The sequence below is a fragment of the Lagenorhynchus albirostris genome, chromosome 14 (genome assembly GCF_949774975.1).
Source record: "Lagenorhynchus albirostris chromosome 14, mLagAlb1.1, whole genome shotgun sequence".
NCBI lineage: Eukaryota > Metazoa > Chordata > Mammalia > Artiodactyla > Delphinidae > Lagenorhynchus > Lagenorhynchus albirostris.
In genome coordinates, this window is record NC_083108.1 from 25,605,074 (window position 1) to 25,623,575 (window position 18,502).

The following is an 18,502-nucleotide window of genomic DNA, read 5'->3' on the forward strand; positions in this document are numbered from 1 at the left end:
CAAAGCTTAGCTCTTTTTTTTTAATTTGCTTTAACTTTTAAAATAGCACGTAATGGTATTTATTCTTATTTTTGTATTCTTTGTTGTTCGAGTGTATGAAAGAATTTATTTTATTCTCACATTAAAAATTTTGGGGCACTGACACTTAAAAAGAAAAGTTTGATACTTAAGTTAAAATTTATAGTTAGCTTATTGAAGAGAGATTATAAAAAGTTTATGAAGGAAGCCTTTAACCCACATCATTTAAACTTATTTTTTCCTCCTTGAAATTATAATTGGTAAAATTGTATAAATGTTTTTATTTTACATGAAGTTTATTCAGATATTCAGATGCTTCCTGAATATAAACATTTTGTTCATAAACCATATTGGAAATGACACATTAGAATCTTAAGTATTTTCAGGAAGTAGTTTGCCTCAGTTTTGTGTAGTAGTCTGTATTTGAATTTAATTTTCTGCCTCAAGCATTCAAGATTTACTGGTTAGCAATCATGGAGCCATACACTTTTTAGGTAGAATTCAAGCTAGACCATTCCTGAACTATATTACCATATTTTGCCCTATAGAACCTAATGTAAGATGTAAGCCTGTATTATTTTGTAATCCAAAATCTTGTGTGCCTGTGTTGTGTGTCCTTTAATCATCTCTTAAGTACCCATCCATGATGGCCATTAGGTTAAAAAATAATCATAATTATGGGTACTAGATTCTTTGAAACATACCGATCAGAACTGAGGCATCTTTGAAGTTATGTTTTTGGCTCTTGCCCCAGAAAATACACATATGACAATGAGCCAGATATGTAAATAATAGCTAAGAAAATATGCACAGAGAGCTCAATTACATTACAAGTAAGTTTTAAGGATTCACCTATAAGGTTTGGATCAGAACCTGAATCTTAAGCCCTCAGTATACAATATTGCTTTTTATAGAGATGTTATATAACATTCCTATGTTATTTGGAGTGATTTGTTGGTTATCTTTGGTAGCTGGGAGAAAAGGCGGTGAGATTAAATTGAACCTGTACGTGATTTGTTCTAAACTTTTTTAGAAACGCCACCTCCTGGATATATCAGTGAAGATGGAGAAACAAGTGATCAACAGTTGAACCAAAGTATGGATACAGGTAAAAATATTTTTCAAAATTCCTCAGTAATTAGATACACATTTTTGCCTTGTTGGAAACTCACTAGAGTTATTCATAACCCTTACATTTAGAGAAGTTGGGACATATCAAAAAAAAGAATCATCTTGATTTAATAATCATATTTGAATCATCAGAGAGAGGAGTCAGTGAAAGATTAACGTATGCTACTCTGCAGAATAATTGTTAGAATTTTCTCTTATTAGAGTAAACAAATAAAAATGGGAGAACACTCACTTTTCTTTTTAAAATATTGATATTCTGTGCTTCTGTTTAAAGTTTTAGGTACTCTATGAATAAATGTCTTTGTGATGAAAGATTCTAATTAATTATCCCAATAACAGGCTTTCAGAGGAACTTGAAAGTAAGAGATGGGGATCAGCTTTTCAGTGCTCTTTTAACTTACTAGTGAGTTCTGAATTATAGTAGATTGTTTACACAAAATACCTTGTATATTGTACCTGACCTAATGCAATTAATTTCTAATATTTAGCTATCAGCTTAAAACACAGTGAAGAAAAAATTGACATGTAATAGATATTACACACATCAAAGCTTTAAAACAGTTGTTATGTAATAAAATGTATATAACCCATCAGAACTAACAGGTTACCAGTGAAATAGCTGTGATGTCATTGTAATTGTATGTTTTGATCTATTTCACCCTGGTTATATCTTAAGGATTGGACACCTTAATATCACAACCTCCCAAATTATAGCATCCGCTTTTCTACACAGTTTATACTAAAGCATTCTGCAGTTATGATAATCTAAGTTATTTTTTATATGGTGGGGGCTGGGGTGGTTGGCTTTTACAATAATTCTGTCGTTTAAATTCTTCCATTATTTAGACTCCCAAGTGAAGAAGTTTCTGCTATAGCTAATCATACTTATAGCTTTTCAAAATAGTAGATAACCAAGAAAAGTAGATGATGATCATTGGAAATAACGTATGTTTTTTAAAAAAAATTTTTTTTTGGCCGTGCAGCTTGTGGGATCTTAGTTCCCTGCCCTCAGCAGTGAAAGCGCAGAGTCCTAACCACTGGACCTCCAGGGAATTCCCCATATTATACATCTTAATGCAAATATCTTACGGCAAATGACATTTGGATTTCTGAATATATCTTCCTAAGAAATGCATGTGTGTCAAAGAACTGTATTCCTAAATCAGTCATGTTGATGGACAGTTGCTACTGTGACACTTAGAAGTGAATGCCAATAAAAATATGCCCTAATGACATCATTAATCATCAAGGAAATGCAAATCAAAACCATAATAACATATCACTTCACACCCTCTAGAATGGCTATAATCAAAAAAGGGGGAAGTCTCAATGAAGATCGGAGAAGTTGGAGTCTTCATATGTTGCTAATGGGAATGTAAAATGGTTCAGTTACCTTGGAAAGATTTGCTATTCCTCAAAGTTAAATATAGTATAACAATAGACCCAGCAATTTCACCCAAGAAAATTGAACATATGTCCACATTAAACTTGTAAACAAATGTTCATGTAAGCATTATTCATAGTAGTCCAAAATTGGAAACAACCCAAACTGTCTATCAAATGATTAATGGATAAATTAAATGATTTATATCCATACGTTAGAATATTATTCAACCACATAAAGGAATGAAGTACTGATGCATGCTACAACATTGATGAACCTTGAAAGCATTATATTAGGTGAAAGAAGCCAGGCACAAAAGGCCTTAAGGATTCCAGTTAGTGCACAAATAAATGCCTATTCTATAATATAGCTGAAACATGGGAAGAACAATAAGATGAATATAATCATTGGTTATGATAATGGTCAAAATCTAAAAGTGGATAATAAGCTGAATCAACTAAAATGAATTCAATGTTTTGGGGCTAGCTTTGAACGTAACCTAATATTTCTAATTCTGTTTCAGTGGGGGGAAATGTTACTGTCTTTTCAAAATGACACATTTAAAATTATTTAGTGTAATGACAGTAACAGTGTGAATATTTGATTCATGAGATGCTAAAAGTTGGTTTAAATACCAGTCTTCTATCTGTTGTTCTCTCAGTGCCATGGGAAGAATTTTCTGACTGATGCAGGGTCCCAATTTAGAACAAAATTAACCTGTTTTTAAACTCTGGTCCATACCTTACCTGAGGGAAGGACATAATTAAATTGATCTTTCAAGCTCTGCTGGAATAGAAGGAGTTAATATTTTTTAAAAGGGTAACCAGAGGAGAATTCTCTGGCAGTCCAGTAGTTAGGACTCCGCTTCTACTGCAGGAGGCATGGGTTCAATCCCTGGTCGGGGAACTAAGATCTAGCTGTGTGACCCTCCCCCCCCAAAATAAATAAATAAATAAGAATAAATATAAACAAACAAAAAAGTAACCATAGGACAAATAATGCAGAATACAGAACTGTATGAACAAGTACCTGTTATTTTTCGCTTTGCTTTTTCTTTTTTTAAAAATTTCTCCGGTCAAGCCTTCATTCTTTAAAGTTTGTGGACATTAAGGATCAGGCTGAACATCACAAGAAATATAAGTTTGATTTAGTTCTAATTTTTTTTTCTTGCAAGCCAGTCATTTTGTATACCCCTAGACAAGGTTCACATACCCCACTTAGGAGACAGCTTCTCTAACCAAATGCATAGCGGCAGGATAGTATGGTTGGACTCTGAACTAGACTACCTGAGTTTGAATTGTCCCTCTGCTATATACTAGCTAGATGACTGAGGCACACAGTTTCCTTATCTGTAAATTACGAATAATTATAGTACCAAACCCATAGGGTTGTTAATAGTTAATTTTTTGTAAAGAAGTTAAATGTTCCTAACTTACAGTAAATACTATGTGAGTATATTTAAAGAAAATATAAAAGAATGAATTAACCATTAAGAAAAAGGAAGAAACTTGATTGCATGAAAATTAGAAGTAAATTGAGGGAATGAGATCCAGAAGCAGAAGCAGTTTAATCTTCATGACTACAATCTTCTAAATAAAATAGGAAAATAAGGTTATTTGTCAAGAATGGAGGGTCAGGTTTGAGAACTTAAAGGTAGTGGTCTTATTGGCTATGCCATCTGTGCAGTGTTTTACAGTTTTTAGCATAGATATATAGCATTTCTGTCATTAGATGCATTCTTCACTGTTTTAACCTTTTCATGCTATTGTAAATGTTTATTTTTCAATTTTATTTTTAATTGTTTTTTCCTAGGATATAGAATAAAATTTGATTTTTGTATGTTGATCTTTTTTCCTGAACTTTGCTAAAATCACTTTTTGTATCTAGTATTCTGTAGATTCCTAAGATTTTCTATACATACTACCTTGCCATCTCTTAAATAAAGACAGTTTTACTTCTTGCTTTCTAATCTTTATGCTTTCTTCTTTTTCTTTTCTGGCTGAGACCTACAGTAAACTATTGAATAGAAATACTAAGAATGGATATTTTTGCATTGTTCTTGATCATAGGGGGAATACATTTAATAATTCCCCCAATAAGTTAGATGTTAATTACAGATTTTTAATAGATTATCTTTATCAGATTGAGGATTTTCCATTCTGTTCCTAGTGTTCTGAGTGTTTGTAATGAGTGACTGTGGAATTTTGCCCATACTTTTTCTGCATCTATTGAGAAGATAATACAGTTTTACTCTTCTTGAGTGAATTCCACTAAATGATTTTTCTAATAACAAATGAATTTTGACCTTATTTGGTTATGATAAATTATACTTTTAAAATATTTATGGATTTGATTTGCTAATGTTCTTAAAAGGATATTCACATCTCTGTTTATGAGAGATTTTGGTCTTTAGTTTTCTTGTAATGTTTTTCTGTAGTTTCAATATCATAATTATGCTGGGATCAAAATATATTGGATGAGGTTTTCTAATATTTTCTGAAAGACTTTGCATAGGATTGGAATTAATTCTTCCTTAAACACTTGATAGCTTCTACCAGAGAAGCTATCATTTATAGCGAAGGGTTTTTTAAATTGAGAGTTATTTAGATTTTCAATTTTTTGTGTTGGTGTGCTAACTTGTGTCTTATAAGATATTTTGTTCATTTCATCTGAATGGTAGATTTTATTGCTATAAAGTTATTTCTAATCTGTTATCCTCTTCTTGTCTGCAATATCAAGTAAATCTTGATGACCCATTTTTTACTTAAAATGTTGATAGTTTGACTTTTCTCTTTTATTCTTGATAAGTCTTGCAGGGGCTTTATCAGTTAATATTTTTAAAGAACCAGTTTTTGGCTTCTTAAACTTTTCTCTTGTGTTTGCTTTTTTACTGCTTGATTTTATTTCTATTCTGCATTATTTTCTTCTACTTACTTCCCATTTAATTTGGTCATTTTAGACCCTTGTAGCTTAAATTTAGGTCATTGATTCTTTTGTATTTTTTTTGATTGATTCTTTTTTTCTTGTCTGAGCCTCTATACATTATTTATTTAATTTTGTTCATTTTTTTACACAGCAGTGTCTTATGAGTTATCCATTTTATACATATTAGTGTATATATGTCAATCCCAATCTCCCAATTCATCACCCCCTCCCGCCCCCCAGCCACTTTCACCCCTTGGTGTCCATACGTTTCTTCTCTACATCTGTATCTCAATTTCTGCCCTGCAGACCGGTTCATCTGTACCATTTTTCTAGGTTCCACATATATGCGTTAATATACGATATTTGTTTTTCTCTTTCTGACTGACTTCACTGTATATGACAGTCTCTAGATCCATTCACGTCTCTACAAATGACCCAATTTCGTTCCTTTTTATGGCTGAGTAATATTCCATTGTATATATGTACCACATCTTCTTTATCCATTCGTCTGTCGATGGGCATTTAGGTTGCTTCCATGTCCTGGCTATTGTAAATAATGCAGTGAACATTGGGGGGCATGTGTCTTTTTGAATTGTGGTTTTCTCTGGGTATATGCCCAGTAGTGGGATTGCTGGGTCATATGGTAATTTTTTAGTTTTTTAAAGAACCTCCATACTGTTCTCCATAGTGCCTGTATCCATTTACATTCCCACCAACAGTGCAAGAGTGTTCCCTTTTCTCCACACCCTCTCCAGCTTTTATTGTTTGGAGATTTTCTGGTGATGCCCATTCTGACTGGTGTGAGGTGAAACCTCACTGCAGTTTTGATTTGCATTTCTCTAATAATTAGTGATGTTGAGCAGCTTTTCATGTGCTTCTTTGCCATCTGTATGTCTTCTTCGGAGAAATGTCTATTTAGGTCTTCTGCACATTTTTGGATGGGTTGTTTGTTTCTTTAATATTGAACTGCATGAGCTGTTTACATATTTTGGAGATTAATCTTTGTTTGTTGATTCGTTTGCAAATATTTTCTCCCATTCTGAGGGTTTTCTTTTTGTCTTGTTTGTAGTTTCCTTTGCTGTGCAAAAGCATTTAAGTTTCATTAGGTCCCATTTGTTTGTTTTTATTTCCATTACTCTAGGAGATGGATCTAAAAAGATCTTGCTGTGATTTATGTCAAAGAGTGTTCTTCCTATGTTTTCCTCTAAGAGTTTTATAGTGTCAGGTATTATATTTAGGTCTCGAATGCATTTTGAGTTTATTTTTGTGTATGGTGTTAGGGAGTGTTCGAATTTCGTTCTTTTACATGTACATGAAACTAGCTGTCCAGTGTCCCCAGCACCACTTATTGAAGACACTGTCTTTTCTCAGTTGTATATCCTTGTCTCCTTTGTCATAGATTAGTTGACCATAGGTGTGTGGGTTTATCTCTGGGCTTTCTATCCTGTTCCATTGATCTATATTTCTGTTTTTGTGCCAGTACCATATTATCTTGATTACTGTAGTTTTGTAGTATAGTCTGAAGTCAGGGAGTCTGATTCCTCAAGCTCCGTTTTTTCCCTTAAGACTGCTCTGGTTATTCGGGGTCTTTTGTGTCTCCATACAAATTTTAAGATTTTTTGTTCTAGTTCTAGAAAAATTCCATTGGTAATTTGATAGGGATTGCGTTGAATCTGCAGATTACTTTGGGTAGTATAGTCATTTTCACAATATTGATTCTTCCAGTCCAAGAACATGCTATATCTCTCCATCTGTTTGTATCATCTTTCATTTCTTTCATCAGTGTCTTATAGTTTTCTGCGTACAGGTCTTTTGTCTCCCTACGTAGGTTTATTCCTAGGTATTTTATTCTTTTTGTTGCAGTGGTAAATGGGAGTGTTTCCTTAATTTCTCTTTCAGATTTTTCATCAGTAGTGTATAGGAATGCAAGAGATTTCTGTACATTAATTTTGTATCCTGCCACTTTACCAAATTCATTGATTAGCTCTAGTATCTTTCTGGTGGCATCTTTAGGATTCTCTATGTGTAGTATCATGTCGTCTGCAAACAGTGACAGTATTACTTCTTTTCCAATTTGTATTCCTTTTATTTCTTTTTCTTCTCTGATTGCCGTGACTAGGACTTCCAAAACTATGTTGAATAGTAGTGGCGAGAGTGCACATCCGTGTTGTGGTCCTGATCTTAGAGGAAATGCTTTCAGTTTTTCACCATTGAGAATGGTATTTGCTGTGGGTTTGTGGTATATGGGCTTTATTATGTTGAGGTAGGTTCCTTCTATGCCCACTTTCTGGAGAGTTTTTATTGTAAATGGGTGTTGAATTTTGTCAAAAGCTTTTTCTGTGTCTATTGAGATGATATGGTTTTTCTTCTTCAGTTTGTTAATATGGTGTATCACATTGATTGATTTGTGTATATTGAAGAATCCTTGCATTCCTGGGATAAATCCCACTTGATCATGGTGTATGATCCTTTTCATGTGTTGTTGGATTCTGTTTGCTAGTCTTTGGTTGTGGATTTCTACATCTATATTCATCAGTGATATTGGTCTGTAGTTTTCTTTTTTTGTAGTATGTTTGGTTTTGATATCAGGTGATGGTGGGCTCACAGAATGAGTTTGGGAGTGTTCCTTCCTCTGCAATTTTTTGGAAGAGTTTGAGAAGGATTGGTGTTAGCTCTTCTCTAAATGTTTGATAGAATTCACCTGTGAAGCCATCTGGTCCTGAACTTCTGTTTGTTGGAAGTTTTTTTTTTTTTTTTTTTTAGAGTGAATCAAAATTCATTTATTGCAGTAATCTTTATGTCTATACAAGGCAATCCTCTATTACTCTGCTTGTCCAAGTTAGGAGTTTTTTTGTTTTTTTTTTTAACATCTTTATTGGGGTATAATTGCTTTACAATGGTGTGTTAGTTTCTGCTTTATAACAAAGTGAATCAGTCATACATAAACATATGTTCCCATATGTCTTCCCTCTTGCGTCTCCCTCCCTCCCACCCTCCCTATCCCACCCCTCCAGGCTGTCACGAAGCACCGAGCCAATATCCCTGTGCCATGCGGCTGCTTCCCACTAGCTATCTACCTTACTACGTTTGTTAGTGTGTATATGCCCATGACTCTCTCTCGCCCTGTCACAGCTCACCCTTCCCCCTCCCCATAACCTCAAGTCCGTTCTCTAGGAGGTCTGCGTCTTTATTCCTGCTTTACCCCTAGGTTCTTCAAGACATTTTTTTTCTTAAATTCCATATATATGTGTTAGCATACGGTATTTGTCTTTTTCTTTCTGACTTACTTCACTCTGTATGACAGACTCTAGGTCTATCCACCTCATTACAAATAGCTCAATTTCGTTTCTTTTTATGGCTGAGTAATATTCCATTGTATATATGTGCCACATCTTCTTTATCGATTCATCTGATGATGGGCACTTAGGTTGTTTCCATCTCCGGGCTATTGTAAATAGAGCTGCAATGAACATTTTGGTACATGACTCTTTTTGAATTTTGGTTTTCTCAGGGTATATGCCCAGTAGTGGGATTGCTGGGTCCTATGGTAGTTCTATTTGTAGTTTTTTAAGGGACCTCCATACTGTTCTCCATAGTGGCTGAACCAATTCACATTCCCACCAGCAGTGCAAGAGTGTTCCCTTTTCTCCACACCCTCTCCAGCATTTATTGTTTCTAGATTTTTTGATGATGGCCATTCTGACTGGTGTGAGATGATATCTCATTGTAGTTTTGATTTGCATTTCTCTAATGATTAATGATGTTGAGCATTCTTTCATGTGTTTCTTGGCAGTCTGTATATCTTCTTTGGAGAAATGTCTATTTAGGTCTTCAGCCCATTTTTGGATTGGGTTGTTTGTTTTCTTGTTATTGAGCTGCATGAGCTGCTTGTAAATTTTGGAGATTAATCCTTTGTCGGTTGCTTCATTTGCAAATATTTTCTCCCATTCTGAGGGTTGTCTTTTGGTCTTGTTTATGGTTTCCTTTGCTGTGCAAAAGCTTTGAAGTTTCATTAGGTCCCATTTGTTTATTTTTGTTTTTATTTCCAATACTCTAGGAGGTGGGTCAGAAAGGATCTTACTGTGATTTATGTCATAGAGTGTTCTGCCTATGTTTTCCTCTAAGAGTTTGATAGTTTCTGGCCTTACATTTAGGTCTTTAATCCATTTTGAGCTTATTTTTGTGTATGGTGTTAGGGAGTGATCTAATCTCATACTTTTACATGTACCTGTCCAGTTTTCCCAGCACCAATTATTGAAGAGGCTGTCCTTTCTCCACTGTACATTACTGCCACCTTTATCAAAGATAAGGTGTCCATATGTGCATGGGTTTATCTCTGGGCTTTCTATCCTGTTCCATTGATCTATCTTTCTGTTTTTGTGCCAGTACCATACCGTCTTCATAACTGTAGCTTTGTAGTATAGTCTGAAGTCAGGGAGCCTGATTCCTCCAGTTCCTTCTTTCGTTCTCAAGATTGCTTTGGCTATTCGGGGTCTTTTGTGTTTCCATACAAATTGTGAAATTTTTTGTTCTAGTTCTGTGAAAAATGCCAGTGGTAGTTTGATAGGGATTGCATTGAATCTGTAGATTGCTTTGGGTAGTATAGTCATTTTCACAATGTTGATTCTTCCAATCCAAGAACATGGTATATCTCTCCATCTATTTGTATCATCTTTAATTTCTTTCATCAGTGTCTTATAATTTTCTGCATACAGGTCTTTTGTCTCCTTAGGTAGGTTTATTCCTAGATATTTTATTCTTTTTGTTGCAATGGTAAATGGGAGTGTTTTCTTGATTTCACTTTCAGATTTTTCATCATTAGTATAAAGGAATGCCAGAGATTTCTGTACATTAATTTTGTATCCTGCCACTTTACCAAATTCATTGATTAGCTCTAGTAGTTTTCTGGTAGCATCTTTAGGGTTCTCTATGTATAGGATCATGTCATCTGCAAACAGTGACAGCTTTACTTCTTCTTTTCCGATTTGGATTCCTTTTATTTCCTTTTCTTCTCTGATTGCTGTGGCTAAAACTTCCAAAACTATGTTGAATAAGAGTGGTGAGAGTGGGCAACCTTGTCTTGTTCCTGATCTTAGTGGAAATGCTTTCAGTTTTTCACCATTGAGGATGATGTTTGCTGTGGGCTTGTCATATATGGCCTTTATTATGTTGAGGAAAGTTCCCTCTATGCCTACTTTCTGCAGGGTTTTTATCATAAATGGGTGTTGAATTTTGTCAAAAGCTTTCTCTGCATCTACTGAGATGATCATATGGTTTTTCTCCTTCAATTTGTTAATATGGTTTATCACATTGATAGATTTGCGTATATTGAAGAATCCTTGCATTCCTGGAGTAAACCCCACTTGATCATGGTGTATGATCCTTTTAATGTGCTGTTGGATTCTGTTTGCTAGTATTTTGTTGAGGATTTTTGCATCTATGTTCATCAGTGATATTGGCCTGTAGTTTTCTTTCTTTGTGACATCCTTGTCTGGTTTTGGTATCAAGGTGATGGTGGCCTCGTAGAAGGAGTTTGGGAGTGTTCCTCCCTCTGCTATATTTTGGAAGAGTTTGAGAAGGATAGGTGTTAGCTCTTCTCTAAATGTTTGATAGAATTCGCCTGTGAAGCCATCTGGTCCTGGGCTTTTCTTTGTTGGAAGATTTTTAATCACAGTTTTAATTTCATTACTTGTGATTGGTCTGCTCATATTTTCTGTTTCTTCCTTGTTCAGTCTTGGAAGGTTATATCTTTCTCAGAATTTGTCCATTTTATTGGCATAGAGTTGCTTGTAGTATTCTCTTAGGCTGCTTTGTATTTCTGCGGTGTCTGTTGTAACTTCTGTTTCATTTCAAATTTTATTATTTTGAGTCCTCTCCCTCTTTTTCTTGATGAGTCTGGCTAATGGTTTATGTTTATCTTCTCAAAGAACCAGCTTTTAGTTTTATTGATCTTTGCCATTGTTTTCTTTGTCTCTATTTCATTTATTTCTACTCTGATCTTTATGATTTCTTTCCTTCTACTAACTTTGGGTTTTGGTTGTTCTTCTTTCTCTAGTTCCTTTAGGTGTTAGGTTAGATTGTTTATTTGAGATGTTTGTTGTTTCTTTAGGTAGGATTGTATTCCTGTAAACTTCCCTCTTAGAACTGCTTTTGCTGTATCCCGTAGGTTTTGGATCGTCATGTTTTCGTTGTCATTCGTCTCTAGGTATTTTTTGATTTCCTCTTTGATTTCTTCAGTGATCTCTTGGTTATTTAGTAATGTATTGTTTAGCCTCTATGTGCTTGTGGGTTTTTTTAACTTTTTTTCCCTGTAATTGATTTCTAATCTCATAGTGTTGTGGTCAGAAAAGATGCTTGATATGATTTCAATTTCTTAAATTTACTGAGGCTTCATTTGTGACCTAAAATGTGATCCATCATGGAGAATGTTCCATGTCCACTTGAGAAGAAAGTGTAATCTGCAGTTTTTGGATGCAATGTCCTATAAATATCAATTAAATCTGTCTGGTCTATTGTGTCATTTAAAGCTTGTGTTTCCTTATTAATTGTCTGGATGATCTGTCCATTGGTGTAAGTGAGGTGTTAAAGTCCCCCACTATTATTGTGTTACTGTCGATTTCCTCTTATAGTTTTTAGCACTTGCCTTATGTATTGATGTGTTCCTATGCTGGGTGCATATATATTTACAGTTGTTATATCTTCTTCTTGGATTGATCCCTTGATCATTATGTCGTGTCCTTCCTTGTCTCCTATAACATTCTTTATTTTAAGGTCTGTTTTATCTGATGTGAGTATTGCTACTTCAGCTTTCTTTTGATTTCCATTTGCATGGAATATCTTTTTCTATCCCCTCACTTTCAGTCTGTATGTGTCCCTAGGTCTGAAGTGGGTCTCTTGTAGAGACAGCACATGTGTGGGTCTTGTTTTTGTATTCATTCAGTGAGCCTCTGCCTTTTGATTGGGGCATTTAGTCCATTTACATTTAAGGTAATTATCGATATGTATGTTCCTATGACCATTTTCTTAATTGTTTTGGGTTTGTTTTTGTAGGTCCTTTTCTTCTATTGTGTTTCCCACTTAGAGAAGAAGTTCCTAAACATTTGTTGTAGAGCTGGTTTGTGGGGGCTGAATTCTTTTAGCTTTTGCTTGTCTGTAAAGCTTTTGATTTCTCCATCAAATCTGAATGAGATCCTTGCCGGGTAGAGTAATCTTGGTTGTGGGTTCTTCCCTTTCATCACTTTAAATATGTTATGCCACTCCCTTCTGGCTTGTAGAGTTTCTGCTGAGAAATCAGCTGTTAACCTTATGGGAGCTCCTTTATATGTTATTTGTCGTTTTTCCCTTGCTGCTTTCAGTAATTTTTCTTTGTATTTAATTTTTGCCAGTTTGATCACTGTGTGTCTCGGTGTCTTTCTCCTTGGGTTTATCCTGTATGGGACTGTCTGCGCTTCCTGGATTTGGGTGGCTATTTCCTCTCCCGTGTTAGGGAAGTTTTAGACTATAATCTCTTCATATATTTGCTCAGGTCCTTTCTCTCTCTCTTCTCCTTCTGGGACCCCAATAATGCGAATGTTGTTGTGTTTAATGTTGTCCCAGAGATCTCTTAGGCTGTCTTCATTTCTTTTCATTCTTTTTTCTTTATTCTGTTCTGCAGCCGTGAATTCCACCATTCTGTCTTCTAGGTCACTTATCCGTTCTTCTGCCTCAGTTATTCTGCTGTTGATTCCTCGTAGTGTGGTTGTCATTTCAGTTATTGTATTGTTCATCTCTGTTCTTTAATTCTTCTAGGTCTTTATTAAACATTTCTTGCACCTTCTTGATCTTTGCCTCCATTCTTTTTCCGAGGTCCTGGATCATCTTCACTATCATTATTCTAAATTCTTTTTCTTGAAGCTGGCTTATCTCCACTTCATTTAGTTGTTTTTCTGGTGTTTTATCTTGTTTCTTCATCTGGTATATAGCCCTCTGCCTTTTCATCTTGTCTACCTTTCTGTGAATGTGGTTTTTGTTCCACAGGCTGCAGGATTGTAGTTCTTCTTGCTTCTGCTGTCTGCCGTCTGGTGGATGAGGCTATCTAAGAGGATTATGCAAGTTTCCTGATGGGAGTGACGGGTCATTAATTCTTTTCTAATGTAAGCATTTAAAATTAAAATTTCCCTCTAAGCCGTACTTTAGCTTCATACCAAAAGTTTTAATAAGTTATTTTTCATTATTATTATTATTATTCAACATCTTTATTGGAGTATAATTGCTTCATAATGGTGTGTTAGTTTCTGCTGTATAACAAAGTGAATGAGCTATACATATACATCTATCCGCATATGGCCTCTCTCTTGCGTCTCCCTCTCACCCTCCCTATCCCACCCCTCTTGGTGGGCAAAGAGCAATGAGCTGATCTCCCTGTGCTATGCAGCTGCTTTCCAATAGCTATCTGTTTTACATTTTGTAGTGTATATATGTCCATGCCACTCTCTCATTTCCTCCCAGCCTACCCTTCCCCCTCCCCATGTCCTGAAGTCCATTCTCTATGTCTGCATCTTTATTCCTGTCTAGCCCCAAGGTTCTTCAGAACCTTTTTTTTTTTTAAGATTTAATATATATGTGTTAGCATACAGTATTTGTTTTTCTCTTTCTGACTTACTCCACTCTGTATGGTCCATCCACCTCAGTACAAATAACTCAATTTCGTTTCTTTTTATGGTTGAGTAATATTCCATTGTATATATGTGCCACATATTCTTTATCCATTCATCTTAGGTTGACACTAAGATGGACACTTTGGTTGGTTCCATGTCTTGGCTATTGTAAATAAAGCTGCAGTGAACATTGTGGTACATGACTCTTTTTTTGAGTTATGGTTTTCTCAGGGTATATGCCCAGCAAGGGGATTGCTCTGTCGTATGGTAGTCCTATTTTGAGTTTTTTGAGGAACCTCCATACTGTTCTCCGTAGTGGCTGTATCAGTTTACGTTCCCACCAACAGTGCAAGAGGGTTCCCTTCTCTCCACACCCTCTCCAGCATTTATTGTTTGTAGATTTCTTTGATGATAGCCATTCTGACCGGTGTGAGGTGATAACTCATTGTAGCTTTGATTTGCATTTCTCTAATAATAAGTGATGTTGAGAATCCTTTCATGTGTTTGTTGGCAATCTGTATATCTTCTTTGGAGAAATTTCTGTTTAGGTCTTCTGCCCATTTTTGGATTGGGTTGTTTGTTTTTTTTGATATTGAGCTGCATGTGCTGCCTATATATTTTGGAGATTAATCCTTTGTCAGTTGCTTCGTTTGCAAATATTTTCTCCCATCCTGAGGGTTGTCTTTTCATCTTGTTTATGGTTTCCTTTGCTGTGCAAAAGCTTTGAAGTTTCATTAGGTCCCATTTGTTTATTTTTGTTTTTATTTCCCTTTCTCTAGGAGGTGGGTCAAAAAGGACCTTGCTTTGATTTACGTCATGGAGTGTTCTGCCTATGTTGTCCTCTAAAAGTTTTATAGTGTCTGCCCTTTATTAGGTCTTTAATCCATTTTGAGTTTATTTTTGTGTATGGTGTTAGGGAGTGTTCTAATTTCATTCTTTTCCGTGTAGCTGTCCAGTTTTCCCAGTACCACTTATTGAAGAGGATGGCTTTTCTCCATTGTATATTCTTAACCTCTTTTATCAAAGATAAAGTGACCATATGTGCATGAGTTTATCTTATATTCTTACCTCCTTTATCAAAGATAAGGTGACCATGTGTGCATGGGTTTACCTCTGGGCTTTCTATCCTTTTCTATTGATCTATATTTCTATTTTTGTGCCAGTACCATACTGCCTTGATTACTGTACGTTTTTAGTATAGTCTGAAGTTAGGGATCCTGACTTCAGATCTTCCAGCTCCGTTTTTCTTTCTCAAGATTGCTTTGGCTAATCTGGGTCTTTGGTGTTTCCATACAAATTGTGAAATTTTTTTGTTGTAGTTCTATGAAAAATGCTATTGGTAGTTTGATAGGGATTGCATTGAATCTCTAGATTGCTTTGGGTAGTATAGTTATTTTCACAACATTGATTCGTCCAATCGAAGAACATGGTATATCTCTCTGTTTGTATCATCTTTCATTTCTTTCATCAGTGTCTTATAGTTTTCTGCATAGAGGTCTTTTGTCTCCTTAGGTAGGTTTATTCCTAGGTATTTTATTCTTTTTGTTGCAATGATAAATGGGAGTGTTTCCTTAATTTCTCTTTCAGTTTTCTCATCATTACTGTATAGGAATGCAAGAGATTTCTGTGCATTAATTTTGTATCCTGCTACTTTACCAAATTCATTGATGAGCTCTAGTATCTTTCTGGTGGCATCTTTAGGATTCTCTATGTATAGTATCATGCCATCGGCAAACAGTGACAGCTTTAATTCTTCTTTTCCGATTTGGATTCCTTTTATTTCTCTTTCTTCTCTGGTTGCTGTGTCTAAAACCTCCAAAACTATGTTGAATAATAGTGGCGAGAGTGGACATCCTTGTCTTGTTTCCAATCTTAGAGGAAATGGTTTCAGTTTTTCACCATTGAGAATGATGTTGGCTGTGGGTTTGTCATATATGCCCTTTATTATGTTGAGATAAGTTCCCTCTGTGCCCACTTTCTGGAGGGTTTGTATGATAAATGGGTGTTGAATATTGTCAAAAGCTTTTTCTGCGTCTATTGAGATGATCATAAGGTTTTTCTCCTTCAGGTTGTTAATTTGGCTTATCACATTGATTAATTTGTGTATATTGAAGAATCCTTGCATTCTTGAGATAAACCCCACTTCATCATGGTGTGTTGTCCTTTTAATGTGCTGCTGGATTCTGTTTGCTAGTATTTTGTTGAGGATTTTTGGCATCTGTGTTCATCAGTGATATTGGCTTGTAGTTTTCTTTTTTTGTGGCATGTTTGTCTGGTTTTGGTATCAGGATGATGGTTGCCTCGTAGAATGAGTTTGGGAGTGTTCCTCCCTCTGCTGTGTTTTGAAGAGTTTCAAAAGGATAGGTGTTAGCTCTTCTCTAAATGTTTGATAGAATTTGCCTGTGAAGCTGTCTGGTCCTGGGCTTTTGTTCGTTTGAAAATTTTTGATCGCAGTCTCAGTTTCAGTGCTTGTGATTAGTCTGTTTATGTTTTCTATTTCTTCCTGGTTCAGTCTCAGAAAGTTGTGCATTTCTAAGGATTTGTCCATTTCTTCCAGTTTGTCCATTTTATTGGCATATAGTTGCTTGTAGTAATCTCTCATGATCCTTTGTATTTCTGCAGTGTCAATTGTTACTTCTCCTTTTTCATTTCTAATTCTATTGATTTGAGTCTTCTCCCTTTTTTTCTTGATGAGTCTGGCTAATGGCTTATCAATTCTGTTTATCTTCTCAAAGAACCAGCTTTTAGTTTTATTGATATTTGCTATCATTTCCTTCATTTCTTTTTCATTTATTTCTGATCTGATCTGTATGATTTCTTTCCTTCTGCTGACTTTGTATTTTGTTAGTTCTTCTTTCTCTAGTGCCTTTAGGTGTAAGTTTAGATTGTTTATTTGAGATGTTTCTTGAGGTTGGCTTGTATAGCTATAAACTTCCCTCTTAGAAATGCTTTTACTGCATCCCATAGGTTTTGGATCATTGTGTTTTCATTGTCATTTGTCTCTAGGTATTTTTTGGTTTCCTTTTTGATTTCTTCAGTGATCTCTTGGTTATTTAGTAGTGTATTGTTTAGCCTCCATGTGTTTGTATTTATTACACATTTTTTCCTGTAATTGATATCTAGTCTCATAGTGTTGTGGTCGGATAAGATACTTGATATGATTTCAGTTTTCTTAAATTTACCAAGGGTTTATTTGTGACCCTCGATATGGTCTCTCCTGGAGAATGTTCCATGAGCACTTGAGAACAAAGTGTAGTCTGCTGTTTTTGGATGGAATGTCCTGTAAATATCAATTAAGTCCCTCTTGTTTAATGTATCATTTAAAGCTAGTGTTTCCTTATTTATTTTTGTTTTGCATGATCAGTCCATTGGTGAAAGTGGGGTGTTGAAATCCCCTACTGTGATTGTGTTACCTTCAGTTTCCCCTTTTATGGCTCTTAGCATTTGCCTTAAGTATTGAGGTGCTCCTATGTTGGGTGCATATATATTTACAGTTGTTATATCTTCTTCTTGGATTGATCCCTTGATCATTATGTAGTGTCCTTCCTTATCTCTTGTAATAGTCTTTATTTCAAAGTCTGTTTTGTCTGATATGAGATTTGCTACTCCAATTTTCTTTTGATTTCCATTTGCGTGGAATATCTTTTTCAATCCTGTCACTTTCATTGTGTATGTGTCCCTAGGTCTGAAGTGGGTCTCTTGTAGACAGCATATGTATGGGTCTTCTTTTTTTATCCGTTCAGCCAGTCTGTATCTTTTGGATGCAGCATTTAATCCATTTACGTTTAAGGTAGCTATCGATATGTATGTTCCTGTTACCATTTTCTTAATTGTTTTAGGTTTGTTATTGTAGGTCTTTTCCTTCTCTTGTGTTTCCTGCCTAGAGAAGTTCCTTTAGCATTTGTTGTATAGCTGGTTTGCTGGTGCTGAATTCTTTTAGCTTTTGCTTGTCTGTAAGGGTTTTAATTTCTCCATCGAATCTTCATGAGATCCTTGCTGGGTAGAGTAATCTTGGTTGTAGGGTTTTCTCTTCCATCACTTTAAATATGTCCTGCCACTCCCTTCTGGCTTGCAGAGTTTCTGCTGAAAGTTCAACTGGTAACCTTATGGGGATTCCCTTGTATGTTAATTGTTGCTTTTCCCTTGCTGCTTTTAATATTTTTTCTTTGTATTTAATTTTTGATAGTTTGATTAAATGTGTCTTGGCATGTTCCTCTTTGGATTTATCCTGTTTGGGACTCTCTGTGCTTCCTGAACTTGATTGACTATTTTCTTTTCCATATTAGGGAAGTTTTCAACTATAATCTCTTCAAATATTTTCTCAGTCCCTTTTTTAATATCTTCTTCTGGGACCCCAGTAATTCGAATGTTGGTGTGTTTAATGCTGTCCCAGACGTCTCTCAGATTG

The 18,502-nt window shown here is 35.3% G+C and overlaps 1 protein-coding gene across 6 annotated transcripts in view; it reads left to right on the forward strand.

Annotated features, from left to right (window-relative positions):
• The window catches only part of SMAD2 (SMAD family member 2), a 99,350-nt gene that overhangs the window by 61,793 nt on the left and 19,055 nt on the right, over positions 1-18,502 (forward strand). For all 6 annotated transcript variants that reach the window (XM_060170293.1, XM_060170292.1, XM_060170287.1 and 3 more), the window contains one exon: positions 1,052-1,126. In XM_060170293.1, coding sequence (XP_060026276.1) covers positions 1,052-1,126 — 75 coding nt within the window. The remainder of the gene's footprint in view (positions 1-1,051; positions 1,127-18,502) is intronic.